A 21598-nucleotide genomic window follows, 5' to 3' on the forward strand; every position below is an offset into this window, starting at 1 on the left:
GGCATGAGTCCATATCAGCCACACACAGCGTTGGAGACACTGATGTGACTTCTAAAAATAAACTCATTCAATATCTGGCTGGCGGGCTAGCTATGGACAATAAAAACGGTATCTCTGTGCGGAAAATTTTCAAGTTGCAGCCAATTATAAGGAAATGAGGAGGGAATCGCCAATCTTTTGTAGCAGGGTCAGGGATGATAGAAAGAAGATATAATGTTAGTGTAGTTGTCCACTGTAGAGATCCCAACTTCATTTAACTACTGTTCTCAGACATATAATTGGAAAGTATGACAGGGCTAGTAGAGGCTGACATATACGTCATTCTGAAGGAATGGGTTCAATTTAGGATAGTTCACTCCAATTTATTTGATAATCCCAACTATAGCTACATTTTTATTACCTGCTATATGAATTTGCATAAAATCAGTCACATGCACCCCAGAGGAAGCCTTTCAGCCTATCAAATCTATGCTAACCTACCTACACATACTACTTTCCAGCACTTGGTTCATTGCCTTGAACGTTGTGACATTTTAGGTGCTCATCCACACATACTTATTTTTAAAACTGTTGTGAAGCAATGTCTGCCAGAAAGGATACTAGACTACTAAAACAATAAACTTCAGATTATCAACTCGGGACTTTTTTCACTAGTCCTGAAAAAGTGTGTTATCCTGGACTCAAAACATTACTTCTTTCTCCATGGATGCTGACCGAGTTTTCAAACAGCATTTTCTATATTTATTAGAAATGTTTTTCCATTTATTAAAATAGTTAAAATAGATCACATTAAGGAAATGCACTACACTAAAATACTGCAATTGATTTTGCTTTGGTTAACAGATACAGCTGTCACAATGCCATTGTAAAGTTCCAAAAGAAAGACATTCATTCACACAAGTGTGGGAATAAGCCTTCAGACATATCTACAAACACACAGAAGCATTTGCAGACAGACCTGCACCTTAGGGCTTGGATTAGAGCCCAAGAGAAATGCAACCTATCATCCAAAAAAGTAACTTTTACAGTGACAATGACTGAATTGTTGTCTGTTTGCGTTCACAATAACCCAAAACGAATAAATATGAAATTCTTTGCAATGAACCAGCATGTACAGGTTTTGACACCAGCTCGTCATGACTGCTTTGAAAATTCCCTGCAATACGTCAGCCTCTGTACAATAACATTTTCGTGAGGTGGGTGGGTGTGTATGGCCTCCCACCTTGTTATGCATAACCTGTAGGCCTTTCTATTCAGAGGAGTGCCTGAAAAAGCAGCTCACTTTACCCTAAAGTGAGGTAATTTTGCAGGAAACTGGGGCACTGGAGACCATTAACTTGTTCAGTTAACTTGGTTCCTTTTACTATAATCATTTTTATTGACTGTACTGATTTCCTGATCTCCTATCTGGTGGTTCTAAAGTAATGCCTCTCAAGCTGTCGACATACTACATGAATATTTTCACTGAACTGGCAGTGTGTGCTTTTTAGTTATGTTGTACAATGGACTGCCGTAACTTGAAAAATCTGCAAGGTAACAGAATCATAGCTTTGCTGAAATTTGGTCTTTTTTGCTATGGTCCCAATTTAAAGAGAAAGCAGGAAAAAAACTCAAGCTCAGATATTGCTTAATGACATTGCACTGATGAATAGACTGCTTGAAGCGATGATTAACACAGTGCACCATCTGTCTGGTATTTAAATAAGTCCTGAAGTCCATTAATCATGATTCTGAACTGAAGTGAGCCCTGCACCAACATTTCAGGATATCTAAAAATGGCATTAGCTACGTGAGAATATTTAACTTGCTTCCATTGAAGTGTACAACCAAATAAAGGTATAAATCATATGATATTTCCATGAAGGCTATTTGTTTCTGAAAATGTATCATTGGCTTTAAGATTGATTCCGATAAACTTAAGTTTGCATTAAACATTTAAGATTCTTATTTTCAGTGAGAGAAACCGAGTAGCTACAGGGTCCTTTGTGCAGATGTGGTCTATAATTGGTGATCAGGAGGTCTGTACTAAGGTGGAGAAAGTGAAAACTGCAGGTGCTGGAGAATCAGAGTCAAAAAGTGTGGCACTGGAAAAGCACAGCAGGTTAGGCAGCATCTGAAGAACAGGAGAGATGATGTTTCGAACAGAAGCCCTTCATCAGGAATATCGTGACCACAGATCTTGTGGTAACCGCTACAAAGGTGGTCTGACAAAACAGAGTGCAGAAAAACTCCAGTGGCTCAGTGGTTAGCACTGTTGCCTTACAGCACCAGGGTTCCAAGTTCGATTCCAGCCTTGGGCGACTGTCTATGTTGAGTTTGCATCTTCCGTGTTTGTGTGATTTCCTCCGGTTTCCTCCCACAGTCCAAAAATGTGTAGGTTATGCTCAATTGCCTATTGTCACCATCACAGAATTCCCACAGTGTGGGACCAGGCCATTTGGCCCACACTGATCCTCCGAATCATATCCTACCCAGACCCATTCTCCTACCCCTATTAGTCTACATTTCCCCTGACCGCTGCATCCAGCTTATATGACCCTTGAGCACTACGGGCAATTTAACATGACCAATTCACCTAAACTGCACAGCATTGGACTGTGGGAGGAAACTCACACAGACACAGAATGTGCAAACTCCACACAGATAGTCGCCCAAGGTTGGAATCGTCAATGCAGGGTCAATGAAAATGGTGGCTGCAAAGAAGCTTTTCATGTCGTCAGTTTATTATATCTTTCCCTCCCCGAACTGCAGAGTGTGTCAGATAAGAGTTCACCTTCCTCGGTAAGCTGGAGCTTCTGGCATGTGACTCTCAACAAAATCAAGATGTGGGACTGTAGGGAGAGCTGTTTCAACGCTTTTGCACGTCTGCACCTACGGTTTCTCTTTAAATTGACGTTTAACATCCAATAGACGTAAACTGTCAAAAAAAAAGTGTCAAAACAAACATGTTTTGACCTACAGAAAGCAAAAAGAACCACATTATCTTAACGACATCTCCAAACCGATACCACTGAGCACGAAGAAGAAATAAATGTTTTGTAAGATTACAGTTCGCAATGTTATTTGTCTCCTCCCCACACTCCCACCTTATGGTTCAAGTTGGTCAATCATCCAGTGAACAAACTACCACAAAAAGCCCGCCTAGTGACACATGTACAAACTGGAGCGAAACCGCGCCTGACATTTTATCGGAAAACTTCATATTTCTTTAGAAGTTACTTTAGGCGTGAACAATGCCACTGTCAAAATATAAATCTTAATGGAATCATCAGAAAATAAACTGGTTGTAAAACGAGCAAATGACTTACTTGGCAGAATCATGATATAGCCGTGTTCCTTAGGCATTAAATAGTTTTAATCAGACCAATTTGGCTACAATTTCCGCTGTTCACTTCGTTCTAATGTCAAAATCGTTAAATGACAGCACGGAATCGATGCAGGCATCTGCCTCTATTATCCGATACACCGAAGTTTTCCGATCTAGACAGAGGTGCTACCTCTGATGATCCATCAGAGTAAAAGTTCCCTCAGAACAACACAGCTTTTCACTACTTCCTTGTCAACCAGATTGAAAGTACACACATACCAGGAAATCCAACCCCTAGATTGGAATGGGCTAATCCCTGGAATCAGATTGAATTGGGTGGGGCTTCCCAGGCACTGCTGCTACATGTCAGCACAGAGAGAGAGAAAAAATGCCGAAGGCTGCATCGGTTAAACAAAAAAGAGCAGGCAGAGAAATCGGAGTCTCTCTTTAATTGGAATTTTGTAAGGTGACTGGAAGGTTTTTTTTTCCCTTCGTTCCCACAACTTTGTGCTGTGCTCGTTATACTTTTAACTTTGCATATACGCACTGTTCGTCATTCCTGCAATTCCAGAGACAGCACTGTAAATGTTTACTTCAGACTGTGGTTAGCTATGATAATCCTTTGTGGTGTACTTTTATGCAGTTTATAGCGACACTTGCGTCAGAAACAGGTTTGCAAAGCACATTTTTAAAAAAAAACGTTTTTGATGAATATGATACAATGCATTTTAAAATACTTGTTTAAGAACGCAAGCTTACTATCAAAGTTACAGACTTGCATTTTTTTTTCAACCAGGTGGAACTTTACATCGCCTGATCAAAAATCAAAAAGTGAGCATCATTAAACTGCCATTGTCATTTCTTAGCTAGGACCACACATGAAAATGGACAGGTCTATACCACAAGCCAAGCAGCAGTCAAATCTGATCGGTGATGTGGCATCCGAATGACATTCTCATCATTGTATTGCTGGGCACCTGAAACGGTTTTGCATCAAATATTAAAAGTGCCAGTATAACTAAACCTTCGTGCCACATTAAACCAAACTATGCAAAAGGGAGAATTTCTCAGTTGCTGATCTGCTGTAAAAGCCAACAGGTGGTAGGTTAATCAATACTTCATTCTATAACTCAAGAGTCCTAGAATCAGAGTCTCACAGCGTAGAAACTGCCCTTCGGCCCAACCTGCCTATGCTGACCAGGTTTCCTAAACTGTACTGGATTCATTTGCCTGCGTTTGGCCCATATCCCTCTAAATCCTTCCGATCCATCTTCTTGAAGCTTGTTCCATACACACCACCCTCTGTGAAAACGCTACCCCATCAGGTCCCTTTTAAATCTTTCCTCTCTCACCTTAAAGCTATGTCCTCTAGTTTTGGACTCCCCCTATCCTGGAGGGAAGATGTTGGCTATTCACCCTATCTATGCCCCTCGTGATTTTATCAACTTCCCGGAGGGAAAAAAAAGTTCCATCCTATCCAGCCTCTCCTTATAACCCAAACCTTCTGGAGTCGGTGACATCCATGTTAATCATCTTTGTACCCTCTTCAGTTTAACAACATCCCTCCTAAATCAGGGTGAGCAGAACTGTACACAGCACTCCAAATGTGGCCCCACCAACGTCCACATGACAACCCAACTCCTGTACTCAATGCACTAACCAACAATGGACCCAGCACCAATTCTTGCAGCACACCATTGGTCACAGGCCTCCAGTCTGAACAATCCCTTACTACCACCCTCTGTCTCTCATCAAGTGAATTTTGTATCCAATTTACCAACTCTCCCTGTAACCTAACCTCAGTAATCAGGCTACCATGTGGTGCCTTGTTGAAAGCCTTGCTAATGTCAGTGTCTACCACTCTGTCCTAATTTATCTTCTTGGTCACCTCTTCAAAGACCTCAAATCAAAGACATGTTAATAGTAGTGTTTTCTCTGTTTAATAAAGAGGGGAATAAAGAGTTAGACAGACACGTAGACTCACAGAAACAACAAAGGGGAGGTGATGGTCTCGAGGTATTATCGCTGAACAGTTCATCCTGAGGCGCAGGTAATGTTCTGGGGTTCCAGGTTCAAATCTCACCATAGCATATGATGGAATTTGAATTCAACAAAAAAAAATCTGGAATTAAGGGTCTAATGATGACCATGAATCCATTGTTGGAAAAACCCATCTGGTTTGCTAATCTCCTTCAGAGAAGGAAACGGCCATCCTTACCTGCTCTGGCCTGCACGTGACTCCACTACACACAGTAATGTGGTTGACTCTCTTCTGCCCTCTGGGCAATTAGGAATGGGCAATAAATGCTGGCCTAGCCAGTGACGCCCTCAACCCATGAATGCATTAAAGAAAGAAAGGAAGAAAGAGGGAGTTAGAGATAGATAAAGTGAGAGATAGTGTTATAGACAGTTAATGGGTGAAGTAATCTTAGTCTGTGATGCAGTATTCTTACTAAAATGATATGTTTCCATTTCACTGAAACATTGTTTAGACAAAAGAAAATGTTTTTGGGAATTAGTTCTGGCATTCCCATGACTAATGGTCATCATCTCAATTAAACAGAGAAAAAACCCACGATTAACATCTGTTATTTCCTGAAAACTATTACTTTTGACACAACCGAGCAGCTTTACAGGGTAGTTGTACTTATAGTTTTAACAAACAGAAGCAGCAACAAAAAAAACAGCTGCTGTGATTAATGAAGGGGTTGAGAGCAAAGTCACCTTCCAGCCCCTTACCCATAATCACAAAGCAGCTGTTTCTCCAATTTTACCTTTAACAGACACAAAAATGCAAAAATTTCTTAGAAGAATTATATTTAACGATTTTAAAAATTTCAGCTATTGTACAGCTTTAGAGATCGAATTGCTACCTCCAAGAGAGGGCAAGAATTGAATTAAATGACATTAATTACAATGAAATACCCAGTTATTATTTCAGTTCCTGCCAAAATGAAAAAAAACAAACAGCATTTCAAGATGAAGCAGGTTGATGCTCCCCCAAGAGAATTTTACCCCTGAATCTATTGAATACTGGTCATTCACAAGATGACAGTGTCACTGGCTAGGCCAGCATTTATTGCCCCATCTGAGTAGAACCAACCACATTGCTATTGGTCTGGAGTCATGTGTCATACCTAGACCAGGTAAGGATAGCCGTTTCCTTCCCTAAAAGACATTAGTGAACCAGATGGGTTTTTCTGACAATCAGCATGAACAGTTGTTTCAGTCAGTTAGCTTGAAGGATTTTGGAAGGGAGCAGGGATGGCAGTTAAAAATTCAGGGATAAGCTGTTTTATCATTTTGTGTTTGTAGTTTTATATCAAGACATATCAACCTAGTTGGCCGGCAGGGTACTGTAACAAAAACCAAAAAAAAAATCAAAGAACAAACAGAAACTCCTATTCTATTTTGCCCCAAGAACGGTGAACAAAATGGCTTTTCTAACAGGTGTAGTCAACTATAAAAGGTCTATTACTTCTTTGTTTGTCAGCCTCTAATGAGGGACTTTTTAAAAAATTCTTTCATGGGGTGTAGAAATATCAGCATTTGTCACCCATCCATAAACTGCTCTTGAAGACAGTTAGAGACAACTACATTGCTGTAGGTCTGAAGTCATATATAGGCTATACCAGTAAAGAGTCATACAGATGTACAGGACAGAAACGGACCCAGCTGGTCCATGCCAACCAGGTATCATGAAATCAATCTAGTCTCATTTGCCAGCACTTGGCCCATATCCCTCTAAACCCTTTCTTGTAAGGGCAGCAGATTTCTTTCGCCAAGAGATATTAGCAAACCAGACAGGTTTTTACATCAAATCAGAGAGAGTTTCATGGTCATCATTACTAAGACAAGCTTTGAATTGCAGATTTTATGAACTGAATTTAAATTCCAATGACTACATGATTTGAACCTGTATTCCCCAAAGGTTTAGCCTGGGTTTTTGGATTACTGATAAGGTAACATTACCCTTCCATCCTCTCTGCTGGAGAAATTAGACAGGTATGAATTAACACACTCCCTCAGCAAATGCTCATTTAGCAATAAGACACCGGCATTTCTTTGCATCATGAATCTTGTCCTTTTGTCATCATCTTTGGCTCAATGCGAGCTAGGAAAAGAGTAAACGTGAGCCACACTCAGAAGACCGAGTTAGACGGGAAGAGGTTAAGCATAGCTAAACAAAGTTGGGCTTTTATTCATTAGCATTTAGAAGAATGAAGGGTGATCTCATTGAAACGTACAAGATTCTGAGGGGGCACAACAGGACAGATGTTAAGAGATTGCCTCCACTTGTGGGAGAAATCTTGAAATGGGACAGTTACAGACTAAGAGGCCATTCATTTAAAAGTAAAATTCATCTGCTAGAGGTTAGTGAATGTCTGGTGTTCTATATGTCAGAGAATTGGGAATACTAGATCACTGAAACCAATTAAGAGGAGATGACAGATTTTTGAAATATTAGGGAGCTGATGGGCTGTGCCAAATTGGCATGAGAGAGGAGTTGAAGCCTGGGGCAGACCAGCCTTGGAATTGTTGAGGCAGGTCAGGCTCAAGGGGTCAAATGGCCTCCTCCCGCACCTATTTCATGTGCTCTCTGAAACAGCTGTCAAGCTCTGGGAGTAAAGTTGACATCACAGAAGACAAGAGGAATAACTTTATTATAATAGTGCAAATAAAAAATACCCAGGGTAAGAGGGAAAAGGAGACTTGACCTTCAAAACGAGGGTCACTGCATGGCAAGTAGTCTCCACAAAGCATGGCTTAGTTTTATAATCTGAAGTATGTAACAGCCCTACATTTGTTTTGTAAGGTTATTTTGAGCTTTAACTTTGAAGTAACAACAATGAATGTGGAGTCACACGAGTTTCTTTTAGTTAAAGGAATTTGATAGATTTAAGAATAATTAGTTGTTTCAGGTGGGTCATTTGCAATCTTATTAAGTTGCTAGGACATCATTCTACATTACTTTGAATAAGCATACCAAATACTCCATTGCCATCACATTATCAGTAAAGATAGAAGTTAATAGATTGCTACAAAAGCAATTGGCATTCAAAGAATCAGGAGATAGTAGAAAGTGATGTCATTAAGGTAACCATTACTTTTAAAGAAACCAATTAGGAATTGGATATCACTCTTTAGCCAATTGGAGATTGATCATGTGCTGTCCAGCAGCTCAGGATATTCCTAATCACACACAGGTGGTAGTAGCACACAAGAGTTAATAAGTGGCAATTCTTAATTAATTGATGAACAAGAAAGGAAGACCCCTAGACAACAGAAGAAAAGAGACATGTGTCGAGCCAACCAGTGCTGTGAGCTGATGTCTCAAAAAGGGAACTGCCCAAAAATTACAGTTTTCATTGAGTATTATTTCTTAGTGAGTTTTGAGAAGATTTGTAACTCAGGTTGAGGTTCCAATAACTGTTTGATAAATGTAAGTTCTGTAAAATATGTGGAAAAGAAAACATGCTTGAACCTGGAATGGATCTTGAAGGGCTTTTGCCAAAAACGTCAATTTTCTGCTCGTCGGATGCTGCCTGGCCTGCTGTGCTTTTCCAGCACCACTCTAATCTAGACTCTTGGAACTAATTAGGACAAGTGGCCTAATGTGTCAAATCATATCTACAACTGCAATTGATTAAGGTCAGACAACTAAATTTAAAGCGAAACCTAAAATCCTACAGGAGCACACCGTATACTTCAGACGTCCATGACAAGTAGGCACTATTAGCCAATAAATATTAGAATTTGAATTGTTTCCTTTAAATTAATTTTTTATTTTTTAGTGCCCTTCAAGGGCTGCCAGTTTGAATTTTTGTTTAATTTGTTTTATTTCAACAGAATAGAAGGGAGAACTGGTGGCAGCAATCTACCCCAAGCCCAATACCATAAAAATAACTATTCCTCAAACATATAAAATTCTTACATTTTTTTTCCTTATTAGTTTATTTTGCTAAGAAAATGAATGTAATCTTAGCATTCACTGCAACAATCTAGACAAGATAATGTTATCCAAGCTATAATTTCTCTATTGAATTATCCCTGGCTGCCCTACCTAGAACAATGACAATTATTATTTTGCAACCATTGTCAGCAATTTTGCAGTTAAGGCAACAAAGTGAACATAGCTTTGAACAAAACTGAGTCAAATTTTGCATTAAACAGTACCGTAAATAGTCTGCAGCGCATTCCAATAAAGTTGTGACTTAATTCACTGAAACGTAACAATTAGAATCAATCCTAGGCAGCCATTAGTCCAATGGCACTGCTTGCCTTGTCATCACCTATAGTCCTTGGCAGACTGTGCACTGCATAGGATTCTGTAAAATGTTGAAGGGTTGAGATTCAGCATTGATTGTTGCGTGAACACGCAGATTAATGCAGCTCTTGGGGTGAGAGAGAGAGAGAGAGAGAGAGAGAGAAAACACACATGAGACAGAGGGTACAAATTTCATTTCTCTGGGTGTAGCAAGATGATGAAATAAATGGGCAAGTTGGCACTGCCCCCTTCTCACCACTTTATCAATTAAGTGTGGGGAAGATGTTCCATTGGGGACATTCTTGACTTGACAACAATTAAGGCCCTTAAGCAGCGAGTTAACAGCCATCTCCCCGATTACATACCCAGATGGGGAAGCAACTACTTTTCTCACCAGTCCGAAAGGTAAGTAGGGTGTCTTGTATGCCAAGTTGTTTTTTGGTTGAGGGGTTGGTTGCTTCCATTTCCCAATTTGTAAGTAATTAGATGCACAGATGGGATAAGGAATGGCCTTTGAGACACTTCACCTCTGCTGTTGCTTCTGACCCTTTTCTCCTCATGATCCTATCTATTGGTTTAGTTGACAAAAAAAACCTATATTTCCTTCACTTTGGATGCAGCAACATGTATGATAGCAAGGCAGAATTCAGAGCCACTCAATGCAATCCATCATAATCCATCAGGATCTAAACTACATCTGTACCAGAAAAGTCCAGGCTTGGGTATTCAGATCTTGCATGTTGCTACAACTCCAATATCAAGAGGAAAATTGGCTTTTTCAATATAAAAGGGAATTTGCACAAATTCCTGCCTTTTACAGCAAATGCTAAGTTTCTAAACTGATAAACCCCAGCTTCTTCTAAATTTCCTGAAACTGTGATACATTTATAACAGAATTTTAAACTGGAAACAATGGTGCCTTTTACTATTAAATTTAAAGAAATTTCATTCACAAATTTAAAATGACTCTAGATCAAGCTTCATAACACTTTATCTGCTGAATGTGAATGGACATGGAATTCTCAGTCACTCAGAATAAATGAAGACAAATTACAAGAGAAAGACATTTAAAAATAGGATTTTGTTTGAATTTAAATTTTGCTATGTTCTATCTGGCTATGTAATAACATGGCTACTGCAAGTTGAAGTACCATGTGTACATGCACCAAAGCTTACTTGTCCTTTTCAAGCTTTCCTGGGGTGACCAATGTAAATTAGGTTCCTTCCAGGAAGTGGAAGATGTCTATACACACCCACTACCTAGTCCTCAGTTTAAAGTGACACAAGAGGTAAACAGGGATATAATCATGTCAAATGCACATTTAATTGGGATAGAGCACCAAAAATGGCAAAACAGCACAAATGTAAGTTTGTGCACCGAAAAACAACACTGCATCTAAACCATCAGCAAACAGACTCACTAAAAGTTTGAGGAGAAAGTGAGGGCTGCAGATGCTGGAGATCAGAGCTGAAAATGTGTTGCTGGAAAAGCGCAGGTCAGGCAGCATCCAAAGAACAGGAGAATCGACGTTTCGGGCATAAGCCCTTCTTCAGGAAGAAGGGCTTATGCCCGAAACATCGATTCTCCTGTTCCTTGGATGCTGCCTGACCTGCTGCGCTTTTCCAGCAACACATTTTCAGCACTAAAAGTTTGACCTGGAACACAGAATCCCACTACAAATTTGCACCAGTGGCCAGGTTGAGGCAAACACAGCATTATGAAAGTCAGTTGTGCACACACAGATGGCTCTAGGCATTTTCTTGAATGCTTTAGTTGCAGACACTCTGTATTTGAAATACTACATAAAAACATGGGACATCTTTTTCAATGATATTTTCACAAAACTGTTATAGATCATGTTACATAACTGTTCTGTCCTATTAAACTCAATGAAAGGACTTAGCATCTTTCAGCTTTTAAAACTTGCCTTTAGGAGTGAAAAAGTCCTTTTTCTCTCCTCAGAAATTTTAAATTCCATTAATAAATAATACTTGACAGGAAAAATAAAGTCACATCTTTGCACCTCTGACATTCTACTGACTTCAGGCAGAACAAATGCAGGGTTGTGGTAAAATTCCTTCCCAGCGCCTACCAGGTACCATGGTAAACAGTTCATGGCTGCCCTCACGTAATTCTCATAGCTGACTCTCCTTGCAAGCTATTACAACCAAGTTTTCGTCTTAAGTGCCAGGAGACTTAAAATACTTGAGACCGTCATAGAGTATCCTAGCAACCACACCAAAGAAGTAAGGAAGGGGGAAATTAAGGTTTTTCTTGGGTTCCCTTGCTTGGAAAGAAATAAAAATGAGCAGAGTTTGATCATGTTCCATAGTCCGTTCCTTTTGTGTAGTACTACAAAAGTTAAAGTTTGTGCACACACAGCAAATTCACAATATTGTTTATATTGTTAACAGTTACAATGTTGGAATTTTACTCTTGATTTGTTGCCATGTAGCACGATTACATAACACACGTGAAATTTTTTCACATCACAGTTGTCTTTTCAACTTTCCTTCTTCAGAAGTTGCAAAAAGGATTCCCAGTTAGTGGAGTACTACAAAAGACTAGGTACAGAGAAGAAGCTTTAATCTGGCACCTCAAGCAACAATTATTTTTGAATTTTCCCATATCTGAGATTAGCATTGGCCTATCTATACTGCCATTCTTGGAAATTTAAAAATCACAACACCAGGTTATAATTTATCAGGTGTGTTTATAAGTACAAGCTTTCGGAGCACTGCTCCTTCATTGGGTAGTTACCTGATGATGAAGGAGCAATGCTCCGAAAGCTTGTGCTTCCAAATAAGCCTGTTGAACTATAACCTGGTGCTGTGAGATTTTTAACTTTGTTCACCCCAGTCCAATACCAGCACCTCCACATCATTCTTAGGAATGACATGCAAACAATTAAGAATTTGATTGGCCTTTATATCTTTCCTATTAGCTGAACCTATTCCAAACAAATAATTTTGGCAGTGATCAAATGCTTGGGATTGGTGGTTGTGGGAGTGGTGATTAAGGATAGGAGTGAGGAGCCTGTGGCTGGGGAGGAAGAGGATAGGAAAGAAAAAGCACTTGAATTTTTGGCAGAATATGCAAATTCCTTACAAGAGTGCTGGACATCAGATCCTTCAATGTGCATTATGCAGCAGCAACAAAGCAAGAATTCCACATGGTTTCAATTACCTGCAACATGGCTATTTTACAGTTAACAATGGCATTTAACTAGTTCCTTTAACATTGAAAAACACCAAGACACACACAGAAGAAAGTCAAACAGTATTCCAGACTGAGCCAAAGGCATTCAAAATAAAAACTTGATCAAAAAGAGGTATCTTAAAAGGAGTAAAGGGAAATGGAGATGCAGTGAGGTTTAAGAAGATCTTAGAGACAGCTGAAAGCATGTTCAAAATAATGGGGCAAAATTACTGCTTGACACACAAGAGGCCAAAAGGTGAATGAATGCAGAGTTTTTGAAGGTTTGTAAAGATGTTTTTGGATCTACTCCAACTGTAGATCTGCAAAATCTAACCGAGTAACTTCAGTGTATATGTATCCTACACACATACTTCAATATATATGGTGAAAATTTAGTGAGTGCAGCTTAGAGGTCAATTTCCCAGAGGAAAGCTGTGTTTCAAACCACACAAATACTGGAAAATCTAGACAGCCATGGATAATTATTTTGACTTAATTTCCTGCATGGATTCCTTGTTTCATTTATTGTGGTGAGACCCAAATGATTCATCTTTCATTTGGGGAGATAGACTCAGTGAAGTGGAAACTGTTCTGCTAATGAGTCCAGGCTCTTTTCTGGGAAGCAAACCAAAGTGCCTCTCTCAATACTGTAGACATTTTTCCTTGTTAGAGACATGAACGGTGAAGGATGCTATGAAAACATAATATTAAATCTCCTGTATTTAACACCTTAAACCCTGTGAAGCTGGTGGCACAGTGGTTAGCACTGCTGCCTCGCAGCGCCAGAGACCCGGGTTCAATTCCCGCCTCAGGCGACTGACTGTGTGGAGTTTGCACATTCTCCCCGTGTCTGCGTGGGTTTCCTCCGGGTGCTCCGGTTTCCTCCCACACTCCAAAGATGTGCAAGTCAGGTGAATTGGCCATGCTAAATTGCCCGTAGTGTTAGGTAAAAGGGGTAAATGTAGGGGTATGGGTGGGTTACACTTCGGCGGGTCGGTGTGGACTTGTTGGGCCGAAGGGCCTGTTTCCACACTGTAAGTAATCTAATCTAATCTAATATCTCCAGCAAAAACTGATTTATTCATAACCTCATCAATACATTTTTCTTTCCAATGTGATTTTTTGGATAAAGTACTGTGGAAACATCCTGAATTGGTGCTCTTCAACCAGCAAAAGGCATCTTCTTATTTCTTCAAATCAAAAAATGTCTGAAAAAAAGGGATAAAAACAGGGTAGATGCAGCCAAAATGTTTCCCTGGCCTGGGGAGTCTGGAGCCAGGTGGCATAATTTTTAAATAAAAAATTGCTGCAAAGCTTCACAATTCTATAACCCAGAGGACTTGGAAATTCAGTCCTTGATCATATTTCACGTAGAGATTAATGATTACCCATGGGATAGTGTGGGTAAAAGGAACTGAAATTTTCGATCATCCATGGTTATAGAGTCAAACAGCATGGAGTCAAAGTCCATGTTCCCAAATCAAGCTAATCCCACTTGACTGAGTTTGGCCCATATCCCTCCAAACCTTCCCTATTCATATACTTAATCGAAAGGTCTTTTAAATGTTGTAACTGTACCTGCATCCACCACTTCCTCCAGCAGTTCATTCCACATTCAAACCACTGTATTAAAAAAGTTGTCCCTCAGTTCTTTAAATTTTTCTCCTCACATTAAAAATACACATTAAAATACACATTTTTCTCCTCACATTAAAAAGAACTCCCCACACGAGGGAAAATACCCTTGACATTCACACTATGCGCCTAAATAAGGTCATCTCAACCTCCTATGCTCTAGTGAAAAAAGTTCATTCTATCTTTATTACTCAAACCTTCTATTCCGCAACATCCTGACACAGCTTTCTGAACCCTCTCCAATTTAGTAAATATCCTTCCTATAGCAGGGTGACCAGAACTGCACACAGTACTCAGAAGTGGCCTCACTAATGTCCTGTACAACCTTAACATGACATCCCAACTCCTATACCCACATATTAAATGGGTATAGCAAGATCAACTAGCAACAAAAGCAACAAAACATCCCAGTGTTCCAAAAAAAATCTTAAATGATCAAAAACATTTTAGTTAAAAATCACATAACACCAGGTTATAGTCCAACAGGTTTATTCGGAAGCACTAGCTTTCGGAGCGCTGCTCCTTCAACAGGTAGTTGTGGCACCTGATGCCACACCTGAAGCACAACCATCTGATGAAGGAGCAGCACTCTGAAAGCTAGTGCTTCCAAATATAGTCCAACAGGTTTAATCTGGTGTTGTGATTTTAACTTTGTCCACCCCAGTCCAACACTGGCATCTCCAAATCATTAAAACATTTAAATCAGGAAGCCAAACCACTTATAATAGCATTTTATTTTCAGGAAAATATATTCATATGAGGAAAAAAAAATCAACAAAGTATAAAACAAGATTGCTCAATGTCAGAAAAGGACTGTGTTTACACGTAGTATGCCAAAAATGACCAAATGTAGAATTAATTCTAGGATTCGTCATGGTAGTCTCAGCTAGGTCAGCATGGCATGGATAGAAAGTATTCCTCTGACCAGAAGGCGGAGAGAAGAACCAGAATGTAACAGTCAAATTTGCCCTGCCAAGCTCACAGTTGAGACAAGAACAGCACTGATGCGTCACGGAGGTCAACATGAAGAGAGAGCGAGAGAGCGAGACAGAAGTAAAATTCAAATATTAAATGTCAGAAATATAACCACACAATTTAGCCTTTAATTCCTGCACCAAAGACACCTCTTTCTTGCAATTGCCAGACAGATATAAATCAATAACTAGAGAAGGTTACTATATAACAAAATGACCACACTTCTACCATTTCAGAAGTTTTTAAATCCTCAAACAAATTAATGGCTTTACACAGAGATAATTATTGCTTAAGCTTTGACTGCACAAAGCATTGCTAATGAAGGGCTTCACTGGCACCATTATTGATCAGAATATAAAGCACAATGTCACATAACCAATTCAAGGAGCAACTAATTTTCCAAACAAGGATTGGGGGAATATTTAAAAAAAATGCTTATTCATGGTCTGCTGCCAAATTTCTTGACTATGAGCAAAGCTTTACTAATTGCATGTACCTCATCAATAGGTGCTATGATACCCCATGACTCAGCCTGCCCAAATAAGCCTCATAATAATGAGCTCACTTTGAAATTCATTATCTTCTATGCTCCTGCACTTTGATACAGGAATTAGCTGGTTATCCTTTGTAATCCTGCCTCTTCACATTTTATTGGATATTTTTAAAATACATCTATTCATGACATAGTATGACAGTTATGTTGGGAGAAAGTGAGGACTGCACATGCTGGAGATCAGAATCAAAAAATGTGGTGGAAAAGCACAGCCAGTCAAGCAGCATCTGAGGAGCAGGAAAGTCGACATTTCAAGCATAAGCTCTTCATTAGCTGTTCAACAGGAATGAATGAAGAGCTTGTGCTAGAAACATCGACTCTCCTGCTCCTTGGATGCTGCCTTACGGCTGTGCTTTTCCAGCACCACACTTTGACATGTTATTGGATTGAGTCAGCCTAGCTTCGTCAAGGAGATGTCACACCTAACAAATCAATTAGGATACATTGACGAGTTATGAGCAAGTTAAACAAAGGAGAACCAGTGGATGTGATCTATTTGGATTTCTAGAAGGCGTTTGACAAGGTGCTGCACAGGAGGCTGCAAAATAAGACAAGGGTCCATGGTGTTACAGGCATGTGTCTGGCATAGATAGAGGATTGGCTGACTGGCAGAGAGGAGTGTCGGGATAAAGGAGTCTTTTTCAGGATGACAACTTGTGATTTGTGGAGTTCCACAGGGGTCAGTATCAGGGCCACAACCATCCACATCATACATTAATTATTTGGACGAAGAAATAGTGGGCATTTTCAGATAACAGGGGGGCAGATAATGTCGAGGAAGTGGGGTTACAGCAGAAGGATTTGGACAGTTTAGGAGAGTGGGCAAAGAAGTGGTAGATGAAATACTATGAGAGAAAAAAAGTGCGGAGATTATGCACTTTAGTCGGAATAATCTGTTCCAAGATGGTGGCAGAGCAGGACTCTTCAGCCTGAGGTCATCTGCTCAGATCTTTCCTTTTCATGTTTTACTTGAAGATAACATGATCTCCCAACCCTTTTTATTTCTATTTTTTCTAATTTTTTTCCCCCCAAGGATTTGTACTTAAGAATATGTACCTAAGTATATTTTTGCCCAAGATGGCAACATAAGTGGCAACTTGCAAATGTTTCACTGTACTTGTGATTATGTGCCAATAAAGCTAATTTTAATTCCATTAATAGAGATGTAGACTATTTCTTAAATGGTAAAAGGTTTAGGAAATCTCAAGGACAAAGTGACATAGAAGTACTCATTCAGGATTCTCAAGGTTAACGTGCAGGTTTAATTAGCAGTTGGGAAGGCAAATACAAATGTTAGCTTCCATTTCAAGAGGGCTACAATACAAAAGTAGGGATATGCTGCTGAGGCTAAGGCTCTGGTCAGACACTATTTGGAAGATTGCGAGTGGTTTTGGGCCCTGCATCTATGGTAGGATATGCTTGTGTTGGAAGTGGTCCAGAGGAAGTTTACAAGAATGATTCTGGCAATGAAGGGCTTGTCATAAGAGGAACACTTGAGAACTCTGGGTCTGTATTTGGACTTAAAGGATGAGGGAGTATCTCATTGGAACTTACAGAATACAGAGAGGACTGGATAGAGTGGATGTGGAGAAGATGTTTCCTCTGGTAGGAGAAACTAGGACCCAAGGGCATAGCCTCAGAGTGAAAGGACTGAGACTTTAGCACTGAGACAAGTGATTTTTCAGCCAGAGGGTGATGAAGCTGTGAAACTCCTTGCCAAAATAGGTTGTGGAGGCCAAATCACTAAGAATCTTTAAGGCAGTGATAGATAGTTCTTGATTAGTAAGGAGATCAGGGGATAAGTGGAGAAAGCAGGAGGACGGAGTTGAGAAACATATTAGCCACGACGGAATGGCAGAGCAGACACTGTGGGCTGAATGGCCTATTTCTGTGCCCATATTGTATGGTCTTAAGATACATCTGGAGCTGATGAAACTTGAACTTGGTCCTCCTGGCTCAGAAGTTGTGACACTATCACTGCACCACAAGAACTTTTCCTCTTAATAATCCTTAATTCATTTACTCTGTTCGGTTGACAGCCCTCAGAAAATAGTGTGCAAGTGAGGAATACATTTGTTTAGCTTGCTATCAATGCTAGTACACTTTTTCCTTATTTGTAACTAGCTATGAAGGATCTAGTTGACTGGGTTGATCAGTCTGGCAGATGGAGCCTGTATTTGCACTGGAGAATGGCACTTTACCCTAAACACTTTTGTGATTTTCATCTCGCAACACCGAACTCTATAGCATCAAAAGCAGCCCACATGCATTTCTTGTTCCTGTAAGAAATATCAACCCATTTTGCTGCTTCTGATACACTGCTCTTTTTTTCAAACTCTCCAGCCAGGTGTGTAAACCTGTGCTCTGTTAATGGCCTATTAAAGTCAGGACACCCATTGCAAAATCTTACCCAATTTCCCTCACTACCCTCATTCATGCATCCATAGAATTAAAACCAAAAAGGTCAGCAAAGCTGCTTTTTCCAATAGGTTCTTCAAACTGGGGCTTATAAGTCAATAGAATATTTTGATCAGATGAAAAATTCAGACCCAATCTGCCTAGTTAGGTAGAGACACTGGGAGATGCAGCAGCCAAATGCAACTGTTACGACACTTCAAAAGGATTAGAAAATGTGTATGCAAGTGAAATTCTCCTGTTGGGCAAAACACATGGCACAAAGTTACTGATAGCAGTCAAAGAATATATTCACTGGTTTGGCTTTTTTTTGCCCCCCCCCCCCCTAAAAAATACATTTGTATTGGGAATATCTAGAATATGATCTAACATTATATTAAGCTAAATTAAACAGTTCTGTTTTAATGGCTACCAAATACTCATACGTATTTATCACAAAAAGTAATGTAGAAGCTTTCAGAATGTAGTAGATAACATTTCTTCCCTTGGCTCACATACATAGTTTGCAAAACTAGTTGCGACAAACTTGTCCTGGAGCTCAAAGTCAACATTTTAGCTTTGCTGGTTAATAATAGACGATCAAGCTGTCGATCGGTACTATTGACCTGCCACACACTGTACTTTGATTTTGCAAAATCATACAGTAAAATCCAAAAGTCAGAAATTATCTGAAGTGAAAAATTAAAACCCACTTTTCCTCCATTTTAGAATCCATGTTCTCTAATAATGACCTATTGTGAATCTTCATAACAATGGTAACACCACCATCTGTAAGTTCCCATCAACCCACACACCATTCCGACTTGGAATAATAATCACCATTCCTTCAGTGATGTTGGGTCAAAGTCCTAGAATTCTCTTGCTAACAGAATTGTGGGTTCCTTACTCCAAGGGCTACAATGCTTCAAGAAAGTGGTTCATCAACTCATTTAGAAATGGGCTAAATACTGGCTGAGACAGCAACATCCAGATGCCATGAATAAATTAATGAAACAGAAAAGTTACAAATCTGCCTCTGTTCATTTAGTTAAAAATCTCAACACTAGGTTATAGTCCAACAGATTTATTTGGAAGCACCATCTTTTGCAGACTGCTCCTTCATCAGGTAGCTTTGGAAGAAGATCATAAGACACAGAATTTATAGCAAAAGATCAAAGAGTCATGCAGCTGAAATGATTCATTGAACAAACTGAGATTCCTGTTAAGTCTTCCATCTTTTAGAACAGGTTGCAGGTTTCAGTTCATTAATATGTCTGAGCTTAGATGCCAATTTTTTAATGTAAAATCTTAAGTTATCTTGAGAATGTGACTTAAAAGTAGGTCTGGGGTTTACAGATTAATGAACGGAAACCTGTAACCCATTCGAAAAAAAGAAAGACTTAACAGCAATCGAGGTGCGTTCAATATATCATTTCAGTTGCATGACACTGGAATCGTTTGCTATAAATCCTATGTCTTATGATCCTCTTCCAAAGCTATCTGATGATGAAGGAGCATTGCTCTGAAAGCTAGTGCTTTCAAATAGGCCTGTTGGCCTATAACCTGGTGTTGTGCGATTTTTAACTTTGTCCATCCCAGTCCAATACCAGCAACTCGACATCTCTGTATTTAGCCAGGGAATCTAGATCAAGTAATTCAGCACAGATCAGACACTGAACCCAGGATCTCCTTGCTGTATTTGGCTTACTCTGTGACTCAGCAGTGCATTTAACTGAACTGACTATGGACCCATTCACGGCTTCAGTTGGTTAAAGGTATAAAGTCAAAAGGAAGCTCAGATCATTAGACCAGACCCATTATGTTTTGACCGGCCTAAGCCAAGCCAAAATATAGACTGATCGAAGAGGTGGCAGGCATGAATGCGAGTCAGTAGATGGCCTCAGTTTTCATAAAGAGGATCCTTTTAGTCCTATTTCCAAGTAAGGCACGTTAAAAAAAAAAAAAATCAACTAGCCAATTCCTTCTGTAGCCTTCAACTGTCTCCTTCAGTACCATTAGCTTGATAAACTGGTTGGCCTTACTGCACTGTTTAATTCATCTTAAATTTCTGGAATTCTGGAAATGAGTGCTGGAAACTTATTTCAACAAATTATGCAAAATTTTCCCAGAATCTGAAATTTTCTGCTTTGGATGACAGCACTCCTGGCAAGGCCAGCATTTATTGGCCATCTTTAATTATTTTCACAAGGTGATGGTGAGCCATCTGCTTGAACCAGTGCAGTCTTTCAAATTGGAGGGACACACAGCGTGCAGTCAGGTTAAGGGTTCCAGAATTCTGGGACAGCAATATAGCTATTAATCAGGTGGTGTATGGCTTTGAAAGGAACATGCAGTTGGTCATATTCCCAAACCTCTGCTGCCTTTGTCCTTTCTGGTGTTAAGTGTTTGCAGATTTGGACTATGCCATTGAACAGATTTGGTGAATTGCAACAGTGTCTCTTGCAGGTAGCATATATTACTATCACTATTGTTAGTGATGGAGGGATTTTACGTTTAAGGTATTGAATGATCAATTAGGCTGCCTTGCCTCAGACGATATCAAGCTTCTTGCACATGAGTGGAGAGTATTCTATCACACACCTGACTTGTGCCTTGTAGATGGTAGATAGGCTTTGGGGAGCAAAGTGGTTAGTTACTTGCTGCAGTGCATGGATAATGTTTGCATATGTGTAAACTCAGAGGAGGACAAACTCCAGATCATCGTCAGCACCTTTACAGAGGCCTCACCCTCAACATCCACAAGATGAACATCCTCCATAAACCTGGCCCAGCATTGTAGAGCAAACACCTGGTCACAGGGAGGCCCGAGAGAATGCTGGTCACTTCCAATACCTCGGGAATATCCTGTCGACCAAAGCAGATATTGATGAAGAGATTCAACATTTCCTTAGGTAGATGAAGGCTGTGCTAGCACACTGAAGGCAAAGGGTCTTCGAGGAAAACATCATCAGATCTGACACCAAGATCACAGTTTACAGAGCTGTAATAGCTCCTGCCCTCTTCTTATGTGGTTCAGAGACATTTTCTACAGCAGACACCTCAAGCCTCTGGAGCAATACCACCAAAACACTGCCTGCTCAAGATCCTGCAAATTCACTGGAAAGATAGATGTACCAACACCAGCATCCTCGACCAGGCCAACATCCCCAGCATCAAGGCACTGACCACCCTTGATTGGCTGCGATGGGCTGGACATGTCATCTGCATGACTGACATGAGACTCCCCAAGTAGGCACCCTGCTCCCT

The 21598-nt window shown here is 39.9% G+C and overlaps 1 protein-coding gene across 4 annotated transcripts in view; it reads right to left on the reverse strand.

Annotated features, from left to right (window-relative positions):
• Positions 1-21598, reverse strand: part of stard13b (StAR related lipid transfer domain containing 13b) — a 550394-nt gene that overhangs the window by 72889 nt on the left and 455907 nt on the right. The window contains exon 1 of one of the 4 annotated variants that reach the window (XM_087988239.1): positions 3309-3695. The exons of the other annotated variants lie outside the window; for them this stretch is intronic. Coding sequence (XP_087844365.1) covers positions 3309-3345 — 37 coding nt within the window. The 5' untranslated portion in view covers positions 3346-3695. Of the gene's footprint in view, positions 1-3308; positions 3696-21598 lie in introns of those variants that run through there. 4 annotated transcript variants of the gene reach the window in all.

This window comes from Chiloscyllium plagiosum, unplaced genomic scaffold (genome assembly GCF_037043375.1).
Source record: "Chiloscyllium plagiosum isolate Xiang-an unplaced genomic scaffold, Cpla_swu_hap1 HiC_scaffold_6, whole genome shotgun sequence".
In the NCBI taxonomy this organism is placed as follows: Eukaryota; Metazoa; Chordata; class Chondrichthyes; order Orectolobiformes; family Hemiscylliidae; genus Chiloscyllium; species Chiloscyllium plagiosum.